General features: G+C 38.8%; 1 protein-coding gene across 7 annotated transcripts in view; it reads left to right on the top strand.

The window, feature by feature from the left end:
* The window catches only part of SOX5 (SRY-box transcription factor 5), a gene marked incomplete at both ends in the record, with an annotated part of 282,959 nt that overhangs the window by 227,205 nt on the left and 27,813 nt on the right, over window positions 1-27,941 (top strand). For 6 of the 7 annotated variants that reach the window (XM_079543756.1, XM_079543754.1, XM_079543753.1 and 3 more), the window contains 2 exons: window positions 1,852-1,998; window positions 24,209-24,386. In XM_079543756.1, coding sequence (XP_079399882.1) covers window positions 1,852-1,998; window positions 24,209-24,386 — 325 coding nt within the window. The remainder of the gene's footprint in view (window positions 1-1,851; window positions 1,999-24,208; window positions 24,387-27,941) is intronic. The other variant, XM_079543757.1, reaches the window with a different exon arrangement.

Raw genomic sequence — 27,941 nt, 5'->3', positions numbered from 1 at the left:
GGCTGAGGGTAACATGGAATAAATGAATAAATAAATTCAAGGAAGAGGCAGGGAGAGAAAAGATGAATGAAGGGTGATATGGGAGGAGAGTGAGACTAAGCAGAGAGATGGATAAATGGTGATTAAGAAGTACAGAAAAATAGGGAACAAGCAGTGATCAGAGTAGAAGAGATTCAAAACTGAAAGGAATAGGAAGTCTGAAAAGAATAGAATGAGTGAAAAATAAGTAAGAACTTGGTGCCTGATTACACTTACAGGAGTAGAAATGAGATGCTATTAATTACGTGAAAGGGTTAAGATTGTTTACCAGTGAAGAGAAGAGTTTGTACAGGAAACCATGGAACAAAGTCCAGAGCAGAGATGATGTACATGCATTACTCATTTCTTCTCCGCTGAGTTGTCCTAGCCTTGGAACAGTAAATCTTCCTCATTTGATCGAGTTAAGTCTTTGCTACAGGACCTACGTACTCTGAACTCACATGAGCAGTGTTTCTTTACCTTTTGCACAGTTCTATGTGGAATACTCCCATTAAGCTTATTACACTGAATCCTCATTTTTCAAACTTGCTGGGATTGGTTAGTGTTCCACTGTGTCCTCCATTCTGACCTTCATTCTTTTATCAGCATATGCAATTAATTAAAAAACAACAACAGAACAACTAAGCAGCACAAACAAGACTGTTTTAGACTAGCCATATTGAAGATCTTAACATTTTTCATGTCCACTTCCATGTTCCTGCATGTTATCTCTTGTCACATTGTATCTCAGAAGCTCTGTTAGCACCTGCAGGCAGAGTACACCACTGCTCAGTGTTAAACATTACAGGTGTACTGCCCAGTACCAATAATACATAACATGAGTCATTGAGTCTGAGGACTGAAGGTCTTTGTAGTTACATTACCTGCTCTCTCAGGTATCCAACTTCTATTTGGCTTCATGTGAATTTCTTGCTATTCACAAAGCATCAACAATTGCTGCCCACTGTGTTTTATTTTCTCCACTTTTTACTGAGAAGTCAACAGAGCTTCCAGGCATTGCCTGTTGTCTCTCTGCTTTTGACCACTGTGAAACTTTTAATGTAGAGCTTAACTCTAAACAGGTGACTGTGTTTGTAATTATTCACATGCTAATATTCAAGTAAGTGGAGTGCCTCACTGGTTTGGTTTTAAGGGAGTAAAACGTTACCATTCCGTATATATTTTCCATTTTCCACTAAAAGAGTTCTTAATCTTGACTGGAGCTTCCAATTGCTAATTGACAGCATGTAACCAACAGTATTTTTATATTTATATGTATTGGTGCTCCAGGACCCATCTGAGAGGACTTTTACAATAAATGCAGAACAAAATTTTGTCATTCCCAGCCCCTAACACGTTATAGCCTATGCAGACAAGACAATCACAGAAATAAATGTAAAGAAATGTAAAATGGTAGCACAGTGACTGACATATTAAACATGGTGTGAATTTCACACCATGAAAATAATGCATATTATTGTTGGAGATGCTGTCACAGCTGAGGCCTCTCAGGAAAGGAAGGATTGCCCAGTGGTTCAGGCAAGGCACGAAGGTTAGCTTTTGTTACTTGTTTTGAAACCCTGCACACACGTGAAAGCTGGGACACTTCTCATAGTGATGTCTGTCATTCATTCCCTGAGGAATTAATTACAAAATTTGAGATAACGATTCTTGACTTGGAATATGCCAGTATGCCAAATAAAAAAAATAGCCATCAGAATGTAAAGATAAAGTCTACAGTAGGAGAAGTTTTTGGAAAATGACTTATTGATGATTTTTTTCTCTCTCTTTCTTTGTCTCTTTTTGTGTGCATGCTTGTTTTTGTTTTTACAGCAGTTGTATGCTGCCCAACTTGCTGCAATGCAAGTATCTCCAGGAGGCAAGATACCTGGCATATCCCAGGGTAACCTTGGTGCTGCTGTATCGCCTACCAGCATCCACACAGACAAGAGCACAAACAGCCCTCCACCCAAAAGCAAGGTACTGTACCAGGCCCTGTGGCATAGTGTTCCAGGCAGTATTGAGACTTGCATGTACATTTTTTTCTGATTGTTCTCTGTGTGTCTCTCAGCTTTATTTTCATGATGCCTGTGTGAAATAAGAGAATAGTCTTAGTGAGTTCCCTTGCAGTACCCTAGCTATCACACTGTGATTCCCTCCATCTTCAGTAATGGATAGTGTACAGGGTGACAGGCCTCCTGTGCCAGCACACAACAGCCATTTCCTTTCAGGACTCCAAACTACAGTCAGATCAGCAATTTAGAAACCAGTAGGGTATCTCAAAGGTAGTCAGATCCTGTCCTGGGGCCCACTGGGAGTTTATGGAAGAATAAGTCTCTGAGGTAGTGTGTGTTATGTTGCAGACTAAGCTGAGATCTGCTTAGACAGCAAAGGGGTCTGATGAATAGTCTTAGCCATAGCTGGGCAGTCAGGTCTGCACTCATTTAAGAGGTCGAGTTAGCAGCTTGCAGTCACAACTGCATAACGCTGACAGTGCTTAGCCAGTTGTAGTTATAAAAAAACACTACATGCAAGGGAAGACATGCTCAGCGTACACCTCAGCTAAGCAAAAGTAACCAGTCAAAACTGAATGGCACTTCTTACTTATTGCAAAATAGTTAGGAAGAATTTAGCTAAGGAATGCAGGGAAGAAGCACTCTCATTTGGGTGACAGCAAGAGCTTGATAAAATTTGTCCTTTCAATTTTTTACTGTCCTCTAGCACACTGTCCATGTCCTTTATCATGTCAGGAAAGATTCCTTGAATTGACAATAGTGTCTTGTTTTTTATACCCTAACAGTAAAGTAGCCCAGATTAAAAATAACCAGACAATTGCATAATACCATTGTCAGCTCAGTGAGTCCAAGGATAAAGTAGATGGTGTGGAACCAGGGGCTGCTGTGTTAAAAAAATCAGTCTTTAGGTCAACATTTCTTCCTTTGCTCCTCTGTAGAGACTTTCTGGATTCCTGAAGTTTATCCTTGGCTTGGCCTTTTATGTTCTGTAGAGCTGGGATCACAAAGCCATGCAGTGCCTGATGATCCTTTTTTTCCTGAATGTTGTGTCTATGGTTAACGAGATTTTTGTGCATTTTACGTGGGTTTTTGTGTGTGGCTAGTGGCTTGCTAGACCCACTGCACTTAACATCCCTGTGTTGATTTTGGATCTTGTGTGCATGCAGGACTTCTGGTGAGATCTAAGGGGACACAGTATTTATTTTGTGGCAATTGTGGAATTTTAAAGCCTTCTGTATCTATGGGTAACGTCAAGCACAACCGTCTTGCTGGCAGCTGTCAAGATCAGCTATGTTCTCTCTTGTGTTTTATTGCTTTCTCGTACTCCTAGGTGTCTCAGTGCCTTTGGCTTGCAGTCTTGTAGGACACAAACAAAACTTACTTGCAGATTGCTGAAAAAAAAAGAGTGGGCCACAAGGAAAGGAAGGGGGCTCCAAAAGGCTGTAAAATTGTGCAGCGTGAGCCCTGTGATGCATGCTGTTTTCAATCTGCTGTGTGCCAGTTGGAGGCTCAGAGAGAGAGCGAGAGAAAGAGAAAGGATAATGCTGAGAAATGATAGAGTGGCTGTGACCTCCAAGCTCAGCCTGGAAATCCAAGACATTGATTTCACTTAGCATTCCTGCTGAGAAATCCGGCGGAGTTCAGTTGTAATAAAAGAACAAGATTCTGTTCTAATGGTAATGGCGTATGACAGACATACCACTTTGTCTGTCCTCAGCACCAGAGAGAGGAGAATTGGAGAAAGGTCACCTGACCCGCCTGTGGTGTTGTGCGAATGCTGTACTGAGCTTTGAACTCCAGCCTAGAAGCACGATTATTTATAATACTAAATGATAAAGGAACCTTTATAAAGCCTACAATAATTAGAATAAAGCTTATACAATAGTGCCATGGCCTGGCTCAGAAAACACGCTGGCAAATCCCTCATAGAGGCAGAAACTGAAGCTTATATGTTGAAACTAAACACCTCTGTGTCTTTGTGGGTCTTCCTTGGCTTTTGCCAAGCGTGTTAGTATTTAACATTTTCAAAAACATAATGTTTGTTCTTATTTTTTTATTAATATATTTTTTTAATCTGTTGCCAGGCCATATCTGTCTGTTTAACAGCCTTTTTTTTTTTTTTAATTAACGCCAGCATCGACTTGGTTCACAAAGTAAGTTCGTGGTGGTCTTTTTCACTGTTACAGCATGTCAGACCTCCACAATGAACAGTTAATGCTTTAGACAAGCTCTCAATAGATGCTGTTTGCTGAATCTTTATTTTCAGCCCGCAGTTTACACTGGCGCAGCATTGGAAATACACTCAAGTGTTTGGAGACAAGGAGACAGCCTTACCTGAGAGCATGTCAAGCTCCTGGCAAACATCTAGGTCACTCTGAAAAGCTGTGTTTTTTCCCTCTTGTATAGTGTTAAAGTTAGTATGCTGCTCTTTGCAAGGATTCTTCAAAGTCGGCTTCAGCAGCAGATGGAACAACTGCTGGCTCTAGAAATGCTGAGAAGCATCAGAGGGAGTTTGCCAAGGATCATCCTTTAAATCTAGTAAGACTTGAACACATCCCCAAAACTCCTTTAAGATCTTGGCAACTCCCATTTTGGCAAACCTTTTATCAGCAGCCCTCACCAGTGTTTGAACACTGTGCTGGGCAGGATAACCTGGCGTCTTCTGTTCTCTCACCCGCCTTTCGACAGATGTGACCTGGAATAGTCAAATTCACTTCCTTGGTTTCTGTACTGTAACTTTTAGGAAACCATAAAGCAGAGAGATGCCATTATGCCGTGCTGTACACATTCTGTCAAGTTTTGGTTAGGAAACTGAACTGGTGTCGTACATTCTTCCAAGAAGAAATCTCTGTGCCAGAAAAATTGATTTAAGAAACAGAGCTGTGGACTCCGTCCAAAAGAAAATGCGTGTGTCTTGCGGAAATGGATTTTAACACAGCTTCTTCTTGAGCAGTTTTAAAAACAGCCGGTATGCTAATCATACCATTCAAATTTACCAAGGCCTCCTCCACAACCCATTTGAAAAGCAACTATCTTTTAAGTTTGCCAAATTATGCTGGATTTCCAAAGTCTGTCTTAAGCACATTTTGCCTTTGATCCTGTAAATGCTTGCATGCTGCTCAGCTTGGGTGTTCAAGGTGGTTGCACACTCCCAAATAAGTAGGAGATGACAGACAAAGGTGAAGATAATGACTAGGCAGGATAACTTAACCAACCCATATTGTGATGAACTTCAAGCTCTTGCTTGAACAGAAGTATCCAAGGTGGGAGGAGGGGAGGCACTGTTATAGTAAATATGTTTATCTGAGCAGTGACCCTTACCATGGTACCTGGATCATCACCTAACAATTGCCATCTTCACTGAAATCAGGTGAGGTACATCATGCTCTTGAATAAGAAGAGCAACATTACTCTCACTTGTAAACAGCCAGGGCTCTGTTCAGTCCTACTCATTTTTTATGTTGCAGGTATAAATATAGCATCCTAGTGCCTGTGCAATGTTCTGTCCTAGCCCTTTCCATGTAGCCTCTCAAGTACAGTATTTCAGGAGTGAATTTTCAGTGTAGCTCATAAATGTAGCTAAATGATTCCCAGTACTTCATAGAGCACAGTGCATTGTCTGTAGCATCTGCTGAAAAAAGGAGCACTTCAGTGTGAAATGCGACAGGAGAGAATTCCTGGGCAAATTTCTTTTAACCTCGTTATGACCTCAACCCTAACCTTACTCACAGTTGTGTCTCCATCAGTGGCAACAACACATGGATTGTCCAAATCAATTTTTTTGTTCTTTTCAAATACTTCTGGCAGTGATGTTACTATTTGCTCAGCAGTAGCACCTGGGAGTTGTGACAAGGAAAGGAAATGGGTTTCAGTCAAGCCAGAAACAGCACTACGCAGTTGGATATACACAGATTCTACTCAGCTGCAATATCCAGACAAATATCAGTATGAATAATTAATTGAAGATGGTTTATTGTCATATTATTTTATATAAATAAACACTGGATTGAAAAGTTTTCATGTCACCTGTAGTCAGCAGTAGAATCTCATTTGAAAGACTTGGAGCTTGCCTCTATACCACAGGACAGATTGGTTCTAAAATGTCCAGAGATTCTCTAGGGGAAGTTCTTCCAATTTGAGGAATATCTTGTGACATTTTCTGCCACATGCATCAGCTGTGTCTTGCATCCTTCTTGTAGTGTAGGAAGGACAGAAAGGGATGAGCAGCATGTTTGCTCATTTCTTACCAGTCAAGGCAAGCCTGAATGTGAAACTTCAGCTGAGTCACTGTTGATTTGATTACCAGCTATAGGTCACTCTGAAAGTAATGCCTCCTAGTTCACTTCTGTGGAAATTAAAACAGATACAAACAGCACATTACCATTATTTGATAGAGCAAAATAGTGTGAAAACACTATTTGTCAACATAGTCACCACCATTAACTATATATTTTCACCAGTGATGAAAAGGAGTCTGCATGCCTTGCTTATAAAAGTCTGTCTGGCCATCCAGAATGTAGCTTGTCTTTCATGTTGTTGTCATGTTGTTGTCATGTTGTCTGGAGAAGAGGAGGCTCAGAGGAGACCTTATAACACTCTACAACTTCCTGAAGGGAGGTTGTGGTGAAGAGGGATTTGGCCTCTTCACCCAGGCAACAAACAGGACCCGAGGAAATGGCCGCAAGTTGTACCAGAGGAGGTTTAGGTTAGACATAAAGATCTGTTTCTCTCAGAGAGTGGTCAGGCACTGGAATGGCTGCCCAGGGAGGTGGTGGAGTCACAGTCCCGGGCAGTGTTTAAGAGGCGTCTGGGTGAGGAGCCACGAAATATGGGTTAGTGCTTGTGGTAGGAATGGTGATGGGAGGACAGTTGGACTAGATGATCTTGCAGATCCTTTCCAACCTTGCAATTCTATGATTCTGTGATTCATCACTGCTGAAGCACATCAGCCATCATCCACTGTTTGATCCCCATAAACATTCAGCAAGCATTGAAGAATGTCAGTGGGTGCCATTTTTTTTCTGCATGAAGGAATTCAGTGCCACACTTCTGCTTCATACGCATTTCCATGTCAGACACCACTTTGTCAGACTGCCCCTCTCCTGCCATCTGTCACACGGCAACAATATGTAGCAGAACGTTGGTGGGAAGGTCCAACCTGTACTGCCATACCACTAACATCCACCTCTGACACTTCATACACTTCATGTATAAAATACATAAAACAGGAGGCATTATACATTTGATACCGGGGACGAAAAAAAAGGATAGGAGCCCTTGGATATGAGAATTTTAATTCAAATACACCGTAGACTGTGTTATTAGGAAAAAATAAGTAAGCTGTAGGGAGCTGTTTGGGGATTTTCTTGTCCTAGTCCAAACTGGGGGATGAGACTGTACTTTCCAGTTTGAGTAGAAAATCTCTTGACTCAGAATAAGAATACAAAGGAAAAAAAAAGTATCTGAAGGGAGGGAGAAGGAAAACAGCCATAAAACTGCCTAGTAATAAAAACACTCATCTGGATGATATTTCTGATTCTACTTCAAACAAATTGTTGACTTGAACTTCATTTTAGCTGACTACCCTAAGCCCTGTCAGCTGAGTATATTTCTCTCTTTTGTATGATAGCACAGAATTTGAAAATTTGTCCTAGGGAGATGTTGGAGAAAAGAATTAGGCTCCATTATGATATGGTAAGTTGCATCAGCTTGCTTGACACATCGAGCTATGGCTATTGCACAAGGCTAGCTGATAAGTAGACACACAGCTTTCTTGTATCCTCACATTTCCCAGTCCTGATCACAATATTTTTCATGATTGAGCATGTTGCAAAAAAGTATTCAATTTCAGCTCTGGAAATAATAGCTACATTACTGTTAAAATGCAGAAGGATAACCGTGTTTGCTTTTTGTAACATTTCCCTTTGTTTAGTATTACCAAATATTTTTGGAGACATGAACTAGATGTTCTGCTCAGCACTGTGAAGTATGTCAGCTATGAAGAGGGCAACTGTATCTTTGTAAGGACAGTTGATCATTGCTGTGGACAGGTGATCAAATAGTGTCACTTTTTCTTGTCTGCAAACGGGTTCAAAAATAAGATCCTGTCTGAAACTTCCCCTTTGCACCTTGCATACTGTTGGCAATTACTGTCCTCTATCAGTTGAAGAGCTCAGTAGCTGCTGAATGCTTATCTAAGCAGCAGGAAATTAAGGCATTTTTATTTTCAGTAAAAGGAGTACTGGGGTATTTTAGTGTGAAGAACAAAGTTCTTGTTAAAGTTTGTAAGAGGCATTGTTCCTGCTACAGCATGGAGGTTACGTAAACAAAAGGTTTATCTGGCAGATTTGCAAGGCTCTTGTGTTTCTGAGAACTCCTGGGCTGTTCATAATTCTTTGTATGCTCTTGATTAAAAATAAAAATCTCTTAGTAAGTCAATCTATTAAGCTTTTCTGCGCAAGAATAGTAGTTAGCACTAGAATATTATGTATCACTACATTTGAAACATTATTCAGTGCTTGTATTTCTCAATCCCCTTGTCAGTCCATCCAACAGGTTAGAAGTAGCTGTAAGATAATTAAGGAAAACATTATCATGGATGCAGCAGTGTATAGGGAGCTGGAAACTGAGACCTCATCTGCATTATCTGTGCTACGCTACTTGTTGCTGTGCTGTTTGTTTAACATCAGTGTCCATTCTTAATGGAGAGCTTTGTAGCCAAATATCTCTTTACCTGGAAGCCTTTTTCCTTTGCTGCCTATGCTTTTAATCCCATAAAAATAAGATGTAGAATTGATGACAGAATCTTTAAGACTATTCTCTTCTTTGCTCTCCTTCCTGTATATGATGTTCAGGCATAGAAACAATGACTTTAAACCATTTGTCAGAGCACAATGAAGTGATGTGTGTTAATGGAACTTCTTAAGATGCTCTTCTAAAATAGTGAGTGCGTTCCAAACAGTAAGAACAGCGTTAATAGTGGTATCTAAAAAGCAGCAGCAGCAACAGTAGAGACTTGCGCAGAATTCTCTCCGCCTCCCACACCCCCTACTTCCCTAAAAATAAATTAAATACATGGAGGGGCTTCTAGGATGCTTTTTTAGATTAACTCTCCACAGCTATATTTCCTGATACTATGTCTCTCTGGCAGGAGCCTGTTTCTCGAGTTGAGTTGGTAGAAAATCAGCCTTCACTCGGGCTCAGTTGGTGTTTTTTGTAATGAAAACTCAGAAGAAAACATAATGAAGAGAAAAGGGGTGGAGGGGGGGAGAAACACGCTCTGAAATCTGCACTCAGAAAACAAAGGCAAGTTACATGAATTAAGCAATACCACAGCATTTCTATAAGAGATCTTCAGAAATCAGATGGGGAGCAACAAAGATGTAAAGCGAAGTGGTAATGACAAATCTGCAATGTGTGCTTCTTACTAATTCATTACTGTTCTTTCCTGCTAATGCCTTCCTTTACTTGCTGTAAATAAAGTGGAAAGGTGGGAGTATAGGGCAGGTAGATTTTTTCTTTTATGGTTAAATGATCCACAACAGTGGCTTAATGCTGAAGATATAGCTATTGTACTGTGCACTGTTACTTTCAGTCCAGTTCAATTTCAGAATCCTTCAGCATTCAGCAGAGCTGGGACATAATATTTGGTTCCAGATCTTTGTCTTATTCTGGAAATCAGCATTGTCTTCTGCATAAGCTGTATGGCAGTTCTGCCCATCCTAGAAAAGAATACTTGAGTGAGAAAGAGCAGTATTTTGTGAGGCTGAGGGGCTCCCAAACAAATGTCATACATTTGAGTTTTTTTAATGCCACCAGGTTAGCTGTTGCATGGATGTTCGTGGTTGGTCATGCCATCTCAAGAATAGCAGTAAAAGTGTTTAAGGAAAGTGTGGAACATGGAGTTGCATAACAAAAAAGGGAAAAGTTAGATTTTTCTGGCTGCAGTGTTTTTGTTGAACATCCTCACCTTTTGGTAGCTGGAAAATATTTAAAACAGATTATTCCTGCTGTGGAAGGGGTACTAACCTTGAAGAGAAATATGTGAAGTTCATCTTGGGAGGTAGCATTTGTTATTAATTTGAATTCTAGTACGATCAGTCTAGCTGCTTCTGGAAGCTGCTTGCTTTGTCTGCAGAAGAGTCATTTGCTTCCATGTTATGTACTAAATTTGAAATTAATTCCTCTTTACATATTCAGGCAGAGTGCAATTCAAGCAATTAAAGAAATATATTTTCTGATACTCCTATACCCGGTTTTGAATGATTACGATAGCTCTACAGCTATTTTTTTTAGGCTGAAACGTGTTAATCTGTAATCCCTGATAGCAATGGATAGTTAAATAGAAGCAACGCTAGCAGCAGAGTAGAGGAGTCCATTTTATTTTCAGAGGCAGTTTATTATGGGTTAGTATTAGCTCTGGAGTGGTATGAAGTGCTTGGCAAATATTTCAGTGAAGCTTCTGAGAACAACGTGTTTGTTCTATAAAGTTCATTTTGACTTGTTTAGTGTTAAATGAAATGGTGGGGAAAAGGGTTTCAGAGAAACTGTGTGCAAATCAGCAATTTGGAACATACTCATTTCTCAGAGCAGTGTAACTACATGTTGTGACTTTATAACAGGTAGTTTCCTTGAAGTCATAGCTCCTGGAGTCGTATGAATAAAAAGCTTCAGGCTATCATGGGTGAAACTTAATCTATCTCAGAGGCTTCAAGAGTACCAAATAAAACATTGTCTTTGAGTTATTATTTGAATCAGGTGGCATTCGTTTGCAGTCCAAAGTCATAGAAGACCTTCATGCTGGCAATTCTACTGACTCATAATTATTTCTCAGCAAAATTACACTTTCTACCATAGTATCTCCTGGTAAAAATGCTTTAGTAGTATCCAGAGAGAACATCTGAGAACATCCAAGGAACATTAGAGGCAGGCAAGTTGAGGCAGCAAATACTGTGGTTTTTGAGGTAATTTGGTATAAGCTAATATATGAAACAGTTAAAATATTTTGATCTCAATCATGTGTTTTTATTCACTAATGATGCCAAATGACAAATTCAAATGTGTACTTTTAGTACTAATGAATGAGTTTAGTTTCTGTTCATTTCATTTCAGTTGCTACATTTTTCCCTGCTGCTTTCAAAGGAAAGGTAGGCTAATGCCATGACTGGCATATGTGGAAAAAATAAATTATTAAGAAAAAAAGTCCTTGATAAAAGGTTGCTCAATGTCTTGACATGCTGAGTATATGAGAGAAAGACCTTGTCACTTAGGAGACCGCTGCAGAGAAGGCTTTCCAATTTCCAATCATGATGCTACAGAAAGAATATACCTTGGAGTGTCTCATTAAGTGATTAGTGCTTCTTAAACTTTTTTGAGTGGATGTGCCAGCACCTGCTAGTACATTTAAAATAAGAGGCCATTTCTAAGAGCTAAGTGTGTGTGGAGATGTAACACATGGATTTGTATGGGCTTTCAACTGACATGCTAGGCAGTGACATGTCACGTCATGAATCAGCCACATCGTGTTACAGGATTTCAGGCTAACAGAACACAACAGGAGTTACGCAGTGACAAACACAACTCAATGTGACATATCCACAGGAAAACTGGCACAAAAAGCTTCTTAAAGTTGAGTTTCAGGGGTACATTTATTCCTCCAAAATGCTCCAGAGAAAACTGTGAGGCACTGTAGCAGAAAAGGGAGGCATACAGTGACAGAATTACTGAGGTCGTTTTAATTCAGTGTCCAATTAGGAAGAAAACATACATATATGTAACTATTCTGGAGAGTATTTTTTAATGTAAGATCCTTGTGATTTTTCTTTCTTTCCAAAGGTAGCTCTCTAAGGGCTGCAGTCATTCCAGGTCAGTGATTATTTTTATCCTGAACCATGCTAAGAGCTGTGCAGACTTTAGGTTACCACTGTAAGTTAATATATTTTGAGTTTTGCTCTTGGTTGCCTCAGTTTTGAGCCCTTCTGGTCTGAACTCCGTTGTTTTTTACTGCTTTGCTTGTGGGTCAAACGAACCCTTTTGTGCCTGTTTCTAATAGCCTGAGTCTTCTTTGAAATAACTTTCCCCTTTCTGGATACTCTTATCTTATTCTAATGTCTGCTGAAAATAGAGCCAGCAATTAAAACTCTGGGATGAATTAATTCATCTCTGTTTGCTTTTTTATTGATTATAAATGTATAGATAGCCTGTGCTTTCAATGTTCTCTGTAAAAGGCATGGCCTAATTTGGGGTCAGGGAAATGCAACACATACATTTGGCTGAGAAGTGCATGTCAAGTAGCATTTCATTTGCGATATCAGAAGCTAAAATGGTGTCACATGACTGTTTGACCACTACATTTTACATCTGGATTTACTGTTCTTAATTTCACAGCCTTGGTAATAAGAATTTGTCTACCCAAAATGAGTTCTTCCAGTGAACTTCAACTCATAAGCAGGATGATGTGGTGTTGTAATACCCAGGAGAATCACCAATGTACCAAACAAGTAAAGTTTATTGGGGCTGGCTTATGAGAAAAGATGACAACCACAACATTTTGGCTAGACTAAGTGAGAAAATTGCACAGACATTCAGAGGCCTATGGACCAGAACAAACTGAACAGATACTTTTTCTTCTGTGTTCATTGCAAAATGAGCAAAATGTTCAAAGAGTGCCAGAAACCTGGTTTCATTTGTGAAGTCTCACAATATTTAGACCCTGGCTGGAGATGCAAAGTACCTCTCTCTGGGGGATCCTGTGATGTCTTTTAACATGTGGGTAAGCATTGGAGGCTTCTCCTGACATGAGAGGTTTAGAGCATACCCCTCCACTATCCCATTGTATCTTCATGCAGCTGATGCAGGACCTTTGATGGCTTCATTCTATCATCAAACCTGGAGGAGACTGGCTGGTGCTTTCAAGATGGAGATTAAGGCTGCCCAACATGCATGTGTGCATGCTGATCTTGTGTACACTCACACGAGAGTACACACACACCAAATTTTGAGGCTAAAAATAATAATCCCTAAGTTGAAAAAACTTTAAAGGCTATACAGGCATGACATCTAGAATTTCAAAGAGATGCAGGATGTTTTGCTGCAGCTTCTTCTGCACTATTGTTCTTCACCACCAAAAGATTACAGTCTAGAGCTGGGAAGGATTCTTGTGATAGTATCATTTGGGACTCACTTTGTAAATTGTTCTGGGCTCAAACAGAAGAAAATAAGGCTATATAAGTATATGTTGTTACTAATGAAGCAATGAAATTATACTATGTTATTGTTTTGTCTTGAACATAATTAACTGGTGATACACACGTTGACTCAGTGCTCTTAGGATCGGTGCCCAGAATAAATCAGAAAACATAGCAGCTTTAGTACTGGAGAAAAAAGAGCAGGGGGAAGGTCTTTTTTTTCCCTCCCGTTCTTTCCTCTGGATAAGATATAAAAACTGCCCAGAGCTGGCCCTGCTCAGAAATAGTGAATCAGCCTCTTGGAATTTTTTTTTTTTAAGATGTCAGCTTCCCTCTCATACACTTCTGTGAAGACAAAGAATGTCTTAACGTCTGTATTGAAGTTATCATTAAAATAAGAAGAGATCTGTAGACATGAGCTATAAATCATCTAGAAATAGCTTGTGGGTAACCTTTGACACAATTGAACCTACTTGAAATGAGCTAGGGCTGGATTCATTGCCTTTAGTGAAGCCAGTAGGTGGACTAAAGGTCTCCTCTCTCCCTCTCTCCCTCTCTCTTTCCATATCTTACAGTGTTAGCTTCTGGGAGGTGAATGTGTTCTGGCTGAGTGATGGAAATGCATGTGGATGTGTTCTTAAATAGACATTTGTTTTATGTCTGAAAAGAATAGGCCAATCTTAACAGTGTGATGCTGGGGCTATTTGAAAGGTATTTTTTTAAGGCAGTTGTCTTCTTTCAGCATCACAAGAACTATTTTAACCAATTGTTTAGGCTTGAGGAACAGCATGGAATATCTATTGTGTAGAGATGCATGCAAGTTCTACAGAATTAACGGGAAAATGGTTGATAAAAATCTGCCTAATTTTACATAATAGATTTTTGGCATTCTTGTGATCTGACTTCAAATCCATGCTGAGCTTCTACAGTGTAACAGAAATACTAGTTTGCAGTTGTTAATTTTAATTTATAAGATGCTAGGTTTTAAAAGTAGCTGAAAGTGTTCAGCATCTCATGGGGACAAACTATGAGTCTTACTAATGAATCCAGCAATTAGTGGTTCATTGTGCCTGCCAGCAATTTGGCCCTGATATCGGTCCTGATGGTGATTTCATTTTTGCTGGTGTGAATCAGGAATAGGATCTGAAGTCTGTTCACCAAGGGGGGCTCAGTACTTCTTCAGCACTGTTATGCTTGTAATCTGCATTCAGTACTGACAGCAGCAAACAAACAAACAAAAAAAAAGAACGTATAATATATTTCACTTTTAATTATGATTATTTAGGCTGATTAATACGTTTGTTCGATTTACTGTATAATAGCAGTAGTACTCATTACATTCAAAGAGTTTGAAGTAGTGGTGTCCCTATGCAGTTAGATAAACATATATGATGTATGTCAATGCTGCTTAGAAGAAACCCTTTTCATAGGCAAAGATACTTTTTTTCCAATTGTAAAAGTAGAGAATTGAAACAAAATAGGTGGCCCTTTACTTTTTGTAGCCATTTCCATGAGTGCAAACCAATATCATTCGTATTTGGTAATACTCTCCAGTAATTTTACAAAGATGTCAGTGACTGTGCAAAAGAAGATTAGATAATGAGAAAGTTTGTTGGAAAACCACAAATTGAAGTGCAGTCTCTTTCGGTTCCTGTGCATGACACAAATGAAGATGTGAATGTGTCATAAGAAAAGGAATGACCTTTGCCAAGGTACTCTCAAGTAGTTAAGCCCCACGTATGTAATTATGGGTAGGGTATAAATATTAAGCAAAAAAACCCCTTATTTTTCTGTGAGGGTAGTGCTGAATGATGGAGAACGTATTTGTTTTGAACATTCTATACAGTATGTCAAACTCTGTCCCGTTTCTGGAACTGCTGATTAGATTTCTTACCATTAAAAGGAGGTGAAATGAAAAAATATCAAGCAACATGGAGTTGTAAAATCATTTTGATTTTAGCGATCTGGGATGTCGTTAATAACACGCAAACATTAAAGATGGATGAGTTTTATGTTGATAGTTTCCCTTTGAAAAACTATTAGTTTGAAAAACAAATCGTCAGGCAGGTCATATCCATACTTACAAAACATATTTTGACACTTTTCATACAGTTGTATTTATCTATAAATAAGAACAGTGCATCTTATCTTTGCACTGCTTATTTGTAGTGCTGCATACATTCCTGCCTCTTGGCGAGGACTAGAAACCTACGCTATGTGAGATACCCAAAGTCAGAGAAAGCACAGGTGGTTTTTGTAAAGATTTTCTTAGACCACTGTCAGCTGTCCAAGCTGTTTGAAATCTCTTTTCTTTTAAGCTTTTTTACACGTTTCTTCTAAAGTTTTCAGCAGCTGGGTTGTTTTTGTTTGTTTGTTTGTTTTCTTTTGTCTTTTTTCCCCCTGAATCTTACAATCCATGCAGCATTTTTGCTTCTTCTGCCTGACCACAGCAGGAAGAGGGGGCTGTTGCTAATTTGTTTTGATATGGTGCGCTTTGGTCTGTATTCTTTTTGAAATTAATTCCTTTTGCAGGTGTGGGGTTAGAGGTGGTGGTGTGCTCCCAGCGAAGGTGTCATCCACCACAGAGAGGAGGTGGGAGGCTTTGATCAGTGTGGCTTTTGTTTTCTTGTTGTTCATTTAAAATGTACCAGTTTGTAATGCTGTTTGGCTTTGCAGGTCCTTGTTTTATTTCCTTCCAAGTCCTTCCCTGTCCTTTTAGGTTTTGTTGTTTTCATTGCTGTTCATTCTGCTTAACATTTACTGGGGATTATTTACTGAAAGGTGATGACTCCAAGTTCAATTTCAGCAGCAAACAAAATCCAGTCTAATGTCTATCTCCATATTTTAAACAGCTTTTTATGAGAAAGGGAGGGCATTATTAAAGACAACACATGTTGAGGCTTCTGGGTTTTATAGGGAATTCTGTAGCAAGGGCTTTAAAAAATAAAAATCAAACCAAAGACCAAGCTGCAAGGCATCATGCCTTGCATGGACCACTTCAGTTTCTACCCAGCACGAGTTCACAAATACATGCCACAGATCAAATTATCTGACAGCTATCTACTTCATTTGAAGCACATGGACGTTTTGGGGAGATTCGATACAATATCCAAACAAACATATCCAAACAAAACAGGCAAACAAAAAATGTGGAACACCAAACATTGGTCAAAATGGGAGCGGCAGTTGCTCTGTTCTTATGACTCAGCTATTTGCTCGCTATGTGAGATTAGGTAAATTACTTTGCCACTTTGTGCCTTATTCTTCCCATTTGTAAAATAAGGCAGAAACTGTCAAGGTAATTATGAGCTTTAATTAAATACTTTTCCTTTCAAGCACTGGAGCAGTGATTTTTTTTTTTTTTTTTTTTTTTTTTTGCTCTTGACTACTTACCATGTATTTCAATGGGGGCAGTTTGAAAGAATCACTAGTGACAACCTTTCTCTTGTCCATCACAGCTTCTTGATCCTCTCTAGTGTTTTTTGCCTCTGGTGAAGTAATGTACATGGTTTAAAGTATGAAAAATTGGTTGTTAGCTTCCCCTATAGATTTGTTCTATTTGCATCATTCCCTGTTGGCCTGTGCCTGAGTCACCCTTTTTTGCTTAGAGGCTGACTTGAGCTCTCTTAGAATGCTTCATTAATAGCATTATGCCAAATAAATAGGTGCAGCAGTGATGCAAGAAATACAGCTGAACAATATTTATTAGAAGCAAAAAGCTAGAAAAACTCAAATATGGTCGTAAGTATGGACCAATAGAATTCCAAATGGCTTTTCTATATATTGACTCCTGTGTCTTTACTAACTATGGACCCTTCTTATTTCAAGCCAAACATGGCAGGATTTGCTCAAAACGAGCTTTGCTGAAGGGTTTTGTTTGTTTATTTTGCAAATGAAGCTACTGAGTTAAATTTCCACTCACTCAGAGATGCAGAAAAAGAAGGAGGTGCAAGCAAGTGCTGAAAGCCCTTTGTTCCTGCAGTTTTGTTTTGTGCTGTACTAAAAATCCACGCACTGGGTCCTGAGCAACACTCACTTCAGCTTGTTTTGGTCCAGCTGAAGAACAAGTGCCTGAACAGCAGAATAACGATAATAGGAGTAAGTAAATTAATTTTGTATGGATTAAAATGCAAGTCTAAATTTTGTTTCTGATTTGGGATAAGCAACCATAAGTCAGGTTTCTCATAGAGATCAGTGTAACTGAAAACTCACGATCAAGCAAAAATAGCCCAGAAATCTTGTATAAACCACTTTTCTCCAACACACTGTACTATTTGTCTATGGAGATTACAGGGAAACTTCACAAGGATGGTGGGCGTTTTGGCAATCCAAAACCAGCCAGAAGCTGCAAGTATGGTCTGGAGGATGCATCTCTGAGGATTTTAGAAACTAAATGAATGAGTTTTGAGTAAACACACACAAGTCTGCTCATTTTGCTGAATTGTGTGCCCTGATGCATTCTGTTGGCCAAACAGCCTGTCTTGAACCCAAGGAGCCCCCAGAGAACTAGGCCTCATTGCAGCACTTGCCTTTCCTGAAGTTTTTAGAGTTGCTATTAGAGTTCTGTGCATGCAGTCCTGTCTGTCCAGATAGTACATAATATTCTGATTGTGTTTGGGTGTAGAATTTGAGGAGGATTTAGATAGCTCCTCCACGGACCTGGGTTTTAGGCTGCTCTACAGCTACAACAGCCTATACTTTTCCATGCCTGAGCTAGCTGGAGGACTTAAGTGGTCGTAGGCTTGCTGGCATTTGGCCTTCAGTTATTTCTGCATCTGTATTCTGTGTGTCAGAGATAATGATACTACAAAGTAATTGCTGTGCATCCAAAGTTGTGGGAGGAGAGGGATTTATGTAGCTCTTACAGACTTCCGTCTGTAGAGCCAGGTCATTTTGCATGTTCCTCTCTTGTTTCTCCAGAGTCTGTTTGTGGATCCTATATACAGTTTCTGGGAACAGTGGTGCCAAATACAAAGGGAAAACCACCCAACATTTCTCATTTGACTGTGACAACACGTGGACTGGACAAAATTGAATCTTGGGGTTTCCAGGGCAGCAAATTAGTCCGTGTAGCTACAGACTTCACTCCTGGCAGTGAGCTTCCAGTAAAGAAAAAATGAAAAGGGAAGAAGTTAAGGATCTTTCTGAAAGGACCAAGTCCCCAGACAGTATCCTCATTGGTGTTACAGAAAACAATCCCATGTGTCCCTTGTACTATAAAACAGAAGAGACGAAGTTTGTGTTCCCAAACTTCTTTGGCCCATGAGCAGCAGTGAAGGCTGTGCATGAATACTCTAATGCACAAATCTGTATTTGGGAGTAATTTATTTTTTGAGTAGTCTCCTAAAAGGAGCAGCTGAGAGAACAAAAACAGTTTCTCATAAATGTAAAGCAGCTCAGCTCCTCCATTTGGTTTGAGTCCTATGAGTATTATTCCAGCCATATCATTAAAGAGTGGAAGCACCTAAGTGTGGCTGGGTAACTCTTGCTAAGACCAGGAATTGCCCAACTTTTGAGAGCATCACATTCGGGGAAAGATACTCAGCAAAGCAATATCATAAAAAATCTGCTCTGTGTAAAGAAAATCAGGCTGAGATGTTTTTGTCACTGTTATGGAACAAAAGATCCGTACACTTTGGAGGACCATAAAGGAGGGAGACAGTTCTTTCTAATATTTGCCTTCGGTCTTATCTTTGGTGTCTTTTCCTTTTTGAAAAGTCTGGTTGTGCCTTCTACATTTTGTGCTAAAACTCATGGGTAAGAGATACTATAAGATAAAGTGAATTGTCTGAACCTGAAGAATAATTCTGTTGTGTTTATCATGATGTAATGACTGAGATGCCTGTTTATTTGCTTGCATCTCTTTCTTTCTGGGTAGTTACAGAAATTTCCACCTTTGCAGGAAGGGACACATTATTCTTAATCAAAACTTGAGAATGTGGCAGGAGGAGGTGCAGCTGCAGATGAGCATTATCTAATTCACCCATCCTGTCATGTGAACATCCCTGCTTAATTTAATACAATTATTTCATCAGTGAGGATAATATCAGCAGCATGGCTCATTTATACAACACGTTTCACAACTGCCGTTACCTCTTGGCTTCTTATCATCACTACTGATAATTTCACCATGAGTGGCTTCAGAGGAAGGGGGGGGGACGTGAAGAAAGATGCCAGTATCTTTGTGTGAGTGTGTGGACAACTGTAGTCTAGAAGGGACAGAAATGGATTTTGTTTGCTTATATGCTGTTACACTTCTGTTTCTGACACGTGTTGGTTAGAGGTTTCTATGGATGAGCAAGAGACGGAATGGATAAACCACTGGTGAGCTGCCTACTACATTGTGCAACAACAGCATCATTGTCTTCTGCCCCAGCCACGCCAGTGAGTGCTCTGTATTTTGTATTTCTATTGAAATGAACATCTCCAAGAAACAGAAGCAAGGTTGGGGAATGAGGCTTTGGTTTTGATGAGACAACAGACTTTTTTTTTAGAACCCCCCTCTCCAGCTCGTTATTTATAACTCATTTGGCTGTATTTTGTACTATCAAGGTCATTTAAATAGGTCATCAAGGTCATTTAAGATGTGGTAAACGTATTCCCTGAAGTCAGGAAAGCCTCTTTAATAGAGCATGCTAGGCTGTGCTTATGCCAGGTCATTTAAGCACATCTGTATTGACAGTCAGATGATACACAGAATTTTTTGTAATATAATAATTTTGTAATAAACTGACAACCTGGGCCTTCAGTGTGTGCCACAGTGGGATACAGCACTTGGATTTAAATTACACTACAGTAATTTAGTAACAGTATTTTTAATAGTGTTCTAATCGTTAAAGTATGTGAGAAGAAGTGAGATTATAAAATTAAGTGAATCATCTGAGTTCTTCCTCCCAACACACCTTTTCATTCTCTGAGACTGCTTCATTCATCTGGGCTATTGGCCTTCTAATTAATTCTTGGTGTTAAAATAGTGCAATTTTTAATAAATGATTTAGAGACATTCTCAAAATCAGATTTCAGCCCCTCTTAATGTTCAGATATACATTAATTTTTTATCTTAGGAAGTGGTAAATAGAGACAGCTTAACTGAAACATTAAAAAAGACACCAATTCAGCCAACTACTTGTAACACTGATGCAGACTCAGCTTACCAGCAGTATTTCTGCTTAAACCTCGCTTGTTAAACACTGTGGGGATTTCTCATGTCTAATGCTTAAATATGAAGGCTTAAAGTTACACAAATCCAGGCGGAATGAAGCAACGAAATTCAGTTTCTGAATATTTGTGTATCTTCAAATTCTAATGTAGATGAAGAGTTTTTCTTTCCTTTTATATCTGGAATAAAAATCTAGATCAAATCAAGGATCTGATGTTCCCTGAGCTTTGAATTTTTGGTTGAAGACAGCCTTTCAGTCCTGGAAAGCAAACCACCAGCTTGTTCTAAACTTTCAACTATCCTGACACTGCTGTGATACAGGGGACTAGAATCTCTTACCAGCAGTTTCTTCCTGGTGTGGGTTCTTCATATCACCAGCCCTCCATCATATGTTTTCGCTTATGCTTTATTCTCTACATTTATTTTGTGTGTGTATGTGTTTTGTTTTGCTTGACAAATACGCTACTTTAAAGAAACTATTTCATTATCTTTAATTGAGGTCATGTTCTACTTTCATCATATCTGTGTTTATATTATTACAAGACTTTCAATGTTCTCTGCTCTAAGTGTTAATCATTTTGGCTGATACATAAACAAATTTTTTTGACTTTGTCTAACTCTTTAAACAGTGCCGTCTTAAAAATCCTCATCAGTGGCATGGAAGAAAAAGGCGGGGATCAATCAATGCCAAGCTTTCTTTAATAAAAACTAAGTGCGGGAGGTAGTTCTAGGTTCTGTGATGTCCGTGCGTAATATGGAATCTCCTGACTCTTTTAAAGATACTGTCTACCTGAAGTGAAGTGAAAATAAGTGCCACACTTATTTTTCAGTGTTGTTGTTACTCTTTCTTGCCCTAGCTGTCTTTGTGCTAGAACTATGCACAGCCTTGACGCAACTGAGAGTGATGCCTGCTAATTTGTAATGACAGAATGCTAACTGGAAGATTTTGTAGTCAAACACTCATTTCTTCTCTGGATTATGCAGCTGCAAATCAGGAATGAAGACGATGCAGTTCTTGGTTTAAACTGGAAAAGCAGAGAATAGGAGCTTATCCAGAGAATTCTGAATTTATGTCTGCAGACAGGATAAAGAGTAAAATGCCTCACTGAGTACCAAAGCAAAGATCCTAACAGTTATCTTCTTCACATTTAACACAATAGTGTATTATTACCTGTATCTCCCAGATATTTTTCAGTCTCCTAAGGAATAAACTGCTCCACTGTGGTAGAGTCTTAAATTATGATCAGCTCAAGATGCAACATAGGATTTCTAAGCTCTCTGACTAAATTTTTAATACATTTGAATTCTAATGAGGATTTCAGAATGTTCTTTAAAATAATAGAAGTAAAATTATTATGAAGACCAAACGGTGAAGTAATATCATTTTGTAAATACATATAAATATCAGAAACTTGTTTCTTTTTTCTCTCATATGAGAAGCAAGCTTCTGTGATCTCTGATTAATTTACCATTAGCCTGAACTCACAGTGAAAGTGAATGAAGGGGCAATTTGGAATGACATTTATCAGCTCTGGAACTGTCGGCTTCTATTATTTCCATGAGGCCTTATACTTCTTGGCTCCAGAGAAGCTGTGCTGACTTGAACGAAGAAGAGCATTCTTACTACCAAGAATAGTTACAGCACAGAGACAGCTTCATCACTGGGTGCCTGTGGTGGAGAAAATGCTTCCTCCATTTCTAACTAGCAAGACTTTGTCTTCACACCAGGGTGTAAGAGTGGAACAGAAGAACTGAGGAAGGAGAGTGGGAATGAGACAAGGGAAGGAAATAAACTTTATAGGAACAGGATAGCCCAGGGATTTAGTAAAGGATGAGTCTGAAAAAAATGTTTTAGTGCAAGGATGCAGATGAGAATCCAAGCTGACTTGGTAGTGAGAGCCCTTGCCATCCATGACTTTGTTGGAACTGAAGTGCTGCTCTCAGCCAGATTTTCTGTGGCCAGAGAGTATGCTGCAGCTTTTACTACCATATCTGAAACTAATCAGCCCCTTTTGTTGACACTTGCAATAGAGGTTGGGAATTGAGTATACATGGAAAATAGCACCTCTTGAATTGACCTAGAACAAGTCTGTAGGCAGGTTTTCATTGCTTCTAATACTGTCTTCTAAACATATGACTTTGCTCTTCAGGTCACTGTTTTGTTGGTTCACTGGTTAGCTTGAACTTAGGCTTTTATGCAACTGTCTCATTTCTGGCTTTGTTGTTGCACTGTTGTGGGATTTTTTAAATTGAAATCAATGGAACAGCAGAGCAAGTCTGCTTTGATTTAACATATGTTAATCTATTTTATTCTAATACACATGAACTTGTACTTCTGTAAGGGAATGATTACCATCTTAGAGTGTAAAATATTGACTGATCTAGGCAACATTTTAAATCCAGTGGCGGAAGATTAACAGAAATAGTCAAACATAACAAAAGCGTCTAGCTCAGAACTTGCTTCTTTAAGGTAATTGAAAAGTTGTATCACAGTACTTGGCAAAATTGTCTTGTGTTTGGAGTCATACATCTACATCATATTTGCATGTGTGGCAGCTAAGTATGAAATTCCTACTTTACTGCGGCATACCACCTTCTGTGGAAAAGATTCAGTTTTATATGACAATAGTTACAGATACCTTAGCAGCAGCAGTAAAACCCTCAAACCTTATGAGCCTACTTCTAGTCAGCGTTGAATTGCTGTAACTCAGGAATAATTCTTTTAACAGGAAATGTACTTAGAACATAAGGAGATAAGAATCAACTTATCCAGTGCCTGGAGCTGAAAGTGTGTTGTAGCACTTCTTTAGCTAAGGGGTGGTTTTCCTAGGTCACGTGGGCAGAGGAAAGCTAGACTAATACATGATGGTTGGATCTAATACTACATACATTATTTCTGGCTAGTTAAAGACACTTAAAATCATTTCTAAAGTATCCCCTTTTCTGAAAAAACTATTTATCTCTTGCCTGTTGTTTTTTTCCCTTGCTATTACATATTATGGTCAAATAAAAACATATGCCTTTGGATTTTAACATATTTTGCAGCAGTCTCTGTTACTACGTGTAATCAAGTTAGGTTTAGGAATAATTCCAATTATCCTGCAAAAAATGTCACCTAAAATTTCTATTTTTGCATTGTAATGATTAATGAAATCTTGAAGCCCAGCTAAGAAAATAGGAGAAAATCTAGGGGCTTATGCAAAACTGTCCAGGTTATTATTTCAAATCTTGCTGGAAGAAATGGCAGGATCTTCTTGCTCTCTTGTTGTAGTGAAAAAGAAGTGTATGTTTCCTGTGATATTTTTGTACCTGAAATTCTAAGCCTAGGAAGTTCAGAGGAGCGCATATGTTGGAAAACAAAAAGCAAAAAAACAACACCAAAACCACCAAAATAACAACAACAAAGACCAATAAGTCGAACAGATTTGCCTAGTTTGGATTGTAGTGGTTGAATTTTAAGTGAGAATTCTCTTCATCCACGTCAAATTTGCAACAAAATAATAATAAAGTCTAACTGTAAAAATACTCTTTATCTTCACTGTGGAAGCGTATGTCTTGTTAATGTGAATAATTTCTTCAGGGACAATTCCTACATGAAAAGTGCAAATGGAGAGTGTTCTCTGATTATATCATGCTCATTTTCCAGTCCATCAGTCATTTCAGTTCCGAGCAGGAATGACAAGGTGGTATCACATTTGATCTTAATACATATCGTACAACCTTACCGGTTTTGGGGTTTATATGAGCTGAAAAAAACCTGTTTTTGCTTAGATGGTGGTATGCCAACAGCAGTTTATTGATAACGTTCTTTTATTTTCTGCTTATCGTAGGATGAAGTGGCCCAGCCTCTGAACCTTTCAGCCAAACCCAAGACATCTGATGGCAAGTCTCCCACGTCACCCACCTCTCCTCATATGCCAACTCTGAGAATAAACAGTGGGGCCAGTTCACTAAAATCCTCTGTGCCAGCAACATTAGCTAGTCCTTCGGCCAGAGCTAACACAATAGGTAAGATCACTTTCACTTGACCCTCCTCATAACAGTTAATAGGTGCTATTCAAAACTGGGCATTTATCAGACAGTGGTGTATGAGATGTCAGAGACTGAACATAACACTGCATGTATTGATGTCAATAAACAAACTGTCATGGACTTACTATTTCAGAAAGAGTATGTTAACTTTTACAGACTCATAGAACAAAGGCCTGTGTTATTTCAGATACTGCTTTATCAATAACAGTCAATAAATGCTGTTTGTTTAACTGCATGCACTAAAAATAGACACCTGTCTAATGGCAGGCATTGAAGATACAAGGTTTTCTACTTTGTCAGCTAAAAAAAAAAGCAGATGATGAATCACTGTTTTTTAAAAAATCCCTTTAAGCTAAAAATCTACATATGCAAATATATATTTGCAAAAAAATCACATTTAGTGTTTAGTTCACTAAAAAGCTGTATAGAGTATTATCTTAGTCTCATTAGCAACGCAATTGCTAGGTTCATTCAAAAAAACACAAGGTTGGTGTTGTGTCTTTAGAACAGTCTTAACTGACTGCTTTTAACATTGTGGCAGAAAATAGTGTAAATTTTTCCTCCTGTCAAAATTAGCTCTTTGCCTAAGGACCATCTAGATAAGAATGGTCTCATTGGTGATGTAAATTTACAAGTCCATTGTGTCAGAGGGACTTCTCTTTGTGTGTGTGTGAGTAATATATGTAAGCACCTTATTCTTCAGCCTTCTAAGTAAAACATTATATTCCAAGAAGTGATTTAATGTAACGTGAACTAAGATCTCAGTGTATAAATCAAGTTGTGTTTAGGCAGTTGAGGAAGATTGTTGTAGCTTAATTCATAGCGATGTGAAGCATCTCTGGTTGACCATTTTCAGAGATGGCACAGAGAACAAAAGGAAACATAGGCCAGACCAATCAGAAGCAAATCCTGTGATATCTCAGCACTGTGTATTGAAATCATTTTGCATCTCAATGTGTTTCTCCCAAGATCCCTGTAGCCTGTATTCTACCTCAGTAGATACCAGGAAGACACATACTTACATCCAGTGTTCAAAACATATCTAGCTCCCACTGTATTATCCTTCCACTCTGCATACACAGTTAGTGCTGATGTTGATGAGGGTTACAAATATCAGACAGTAAATATGCTTCTATGTTCTATAGAAAAGAAGACAACTTTATTTAGTATGACAAGTTACAATTGTGTAAATATTTCATAAGTATCCCACTGTTAATTATTAACGCATATATTATTCTTATTAGCCTTTTACTGTTTAATGTTGTTAGTTAATAATGTATTTCATCTTTAATTTGGTTGACCCTACTAATCTCCATGTACAATGCCCCAAATTTCAGTTTTTTCACTTTGGATTTTTTGTCCTAGGTAGAGTGATATGGTATCATGCATCTAACCTGCCTCTCAGTGGCAGGATATCCCTTGTTCTCTCTTTTCCAATCTTTTTTCCGTACACACCTGATATTTTTCATAGGTTTGAGACCCCTGCAATTTACTTCTTTTAACAAAATACGGATTTTGAAATGCTGTACCTATAATGAGTGATAATGTAATTGGATAAAAGCTGTGAGGATGAATGGAGCTTTAAAGGTCATTCTTGTAAGAAGAATTAATGTGTTATACCATTAATAAACCATGGAAAACTGTGGAGCAAAAGATAACATACTTAAGTTATTGTTAATGACATAGAGTTCACTGCTGTATATCTCCTAGCTACAAATATAGAAAGTGACTTTTTGAGGTTGCTGAGCAGTATAACTTTGCATACTGTATATATAAGATAAGCAGTCTTTAACTGTGGTGCAGGAGCTGGACAGCACAGCCTACAACTAACACACATCTATGGTGGGGAACTACAAGAGGAAAGAGCTTGTGAACATTTTACAGGTCATTTCATGCTAACCGCTAGGCTAGGTACAACCAAAGGTATAAAGCTCATTACCATATTGAAATCATTTGGTGACATTAGAAAAAGCATACACAACATTTCAGGTCTCCCTCCATTAGGAGCTATGCCACCAAAAAAAAAAAAAAAAAAAAAAAAACCAACCAGGAAAAACAACCAAACAAAACTTGATAACATTTTAACAAAGGAACTAAGAGAGACTAGTATACTAGTATATTTTTTATCTTGTGAGATAGGTTTTTCCTGGGAAGGTCATCGGGAAGCATGCAGTCATTTGCCAGAGAGTTACTTCCTCCATTTGAATGATCAGGGCTGTCAATGAAAGAAACAAGCTGTTTGATGTAGATGTGCATGGCTCACCTTGCTGAGATGTAGCTGAGCTTCCACCTTTCACTGCACCAGCAGTGCACAGGCTGCATCTTGGGCACATAAACTTACAGCTTCCTGTGGCTGAGAGTATGGCTACACTTGGGCATACAGCTACATAATCCTTTTCTAGAGCTCTCCTTATAGTGTATAAATTATGCTACAGACTGAGCAGTCACAAATGTCATGGCTTCATGTATGACTTTAAATCCAAGCATTTCTTTTTGGGAATAGGCATATGTCCGTGTACTAAAAACAGAAACAACTTCTCTCTGCCCTTTGCCTTTATCTTCAACATCTCTATGTTAGTTTGGCAATCCTTGCAACTAAATGCATTTTACGTAATGCAGTTCCCCTCTCTGTCAATAATTCACCACCTACCCTAAACAACAATAATTTACATTCAACTCGCTTCTATATTAATCATTTCCCTGCACACCAGCATCTTGGCAGCTACTGAAAAACATAAGGAGTGCTTGCTTTTATTCACTGTCATGTGCCAAACTGTCTCAAAGATAGCAGTATTCAGGAAAAGCCAAATAGTCTGGAGGAGGGCATGAATTCCAGTTCCTAGGCAAATTCAGCTTTTAGAGATTGAAAGTATTATACCTAGCCCAATCAAGAGCACAAGCAGAAGCAATACTACTGTTTGTTTGTTTGTTTGCTTCCTTTCTAATTTATTCTGACTACACGCAAGCTTCATCAGTAACAGATGCAAAGAGGGGAAGAAACCAAGCAAGTTCTTAAAATGGAGGTGAAAAAAAAATCAACCAGTAGTGCTGTGTTGGTGCAGGCTGCATGCTTTCTTACTCTGGGAAAGGTGGAATTGCTGGAATTCTTTTGGCTTGGAATTGCTGACCAGGAACAGCTGATAAAAGCAGTGTGGATTGAGTTATTTCATATAAAACTCTCAAGATTTGGGATAGTTAGCCAGTGCTACCTGTTAGTACAATTAGCAACAGTCAAACTGCACAGAAACTTTTTTTCCAGTTCTTGCCCAGAAGACCAGTCCCATTGTGTCTGTAATCTAAAACACCAACAATCAAACCCAAAACCAAAATGAAATCCTCCTAGCAGTGCAGCACTGAACTAATCTGGCATCAGCTTCTTCCCCTGAAATGTTATAAGCAGCAAGACAATGTCCTACGTTTTTTGGCAATCAGTGGATCAGATAGAAGAGTCTAGCAATACAACAAGGATGTGTAATCTGACATGATTAGACAAGGCTCTTTAGGAACAGAACATTCATAATTGAGACAAAG

The sequence above is a fragment of the Tetrao urogallus genome (assembly GCF_951394365.1).
Source record: "Tetrao urogallus genome assembly, chromosome: 1".
Taxonomy (NCBI): Eukaryota; Metazoa; Chordata; class Aves; order Galliformes; family Phasianidae; genus Tetrao; species Tetrao urogallus.
Note: the sequence above shows the minus strand (reverse complement) of the source record. Positions and strands in the feature narration are given on the sequence as shown.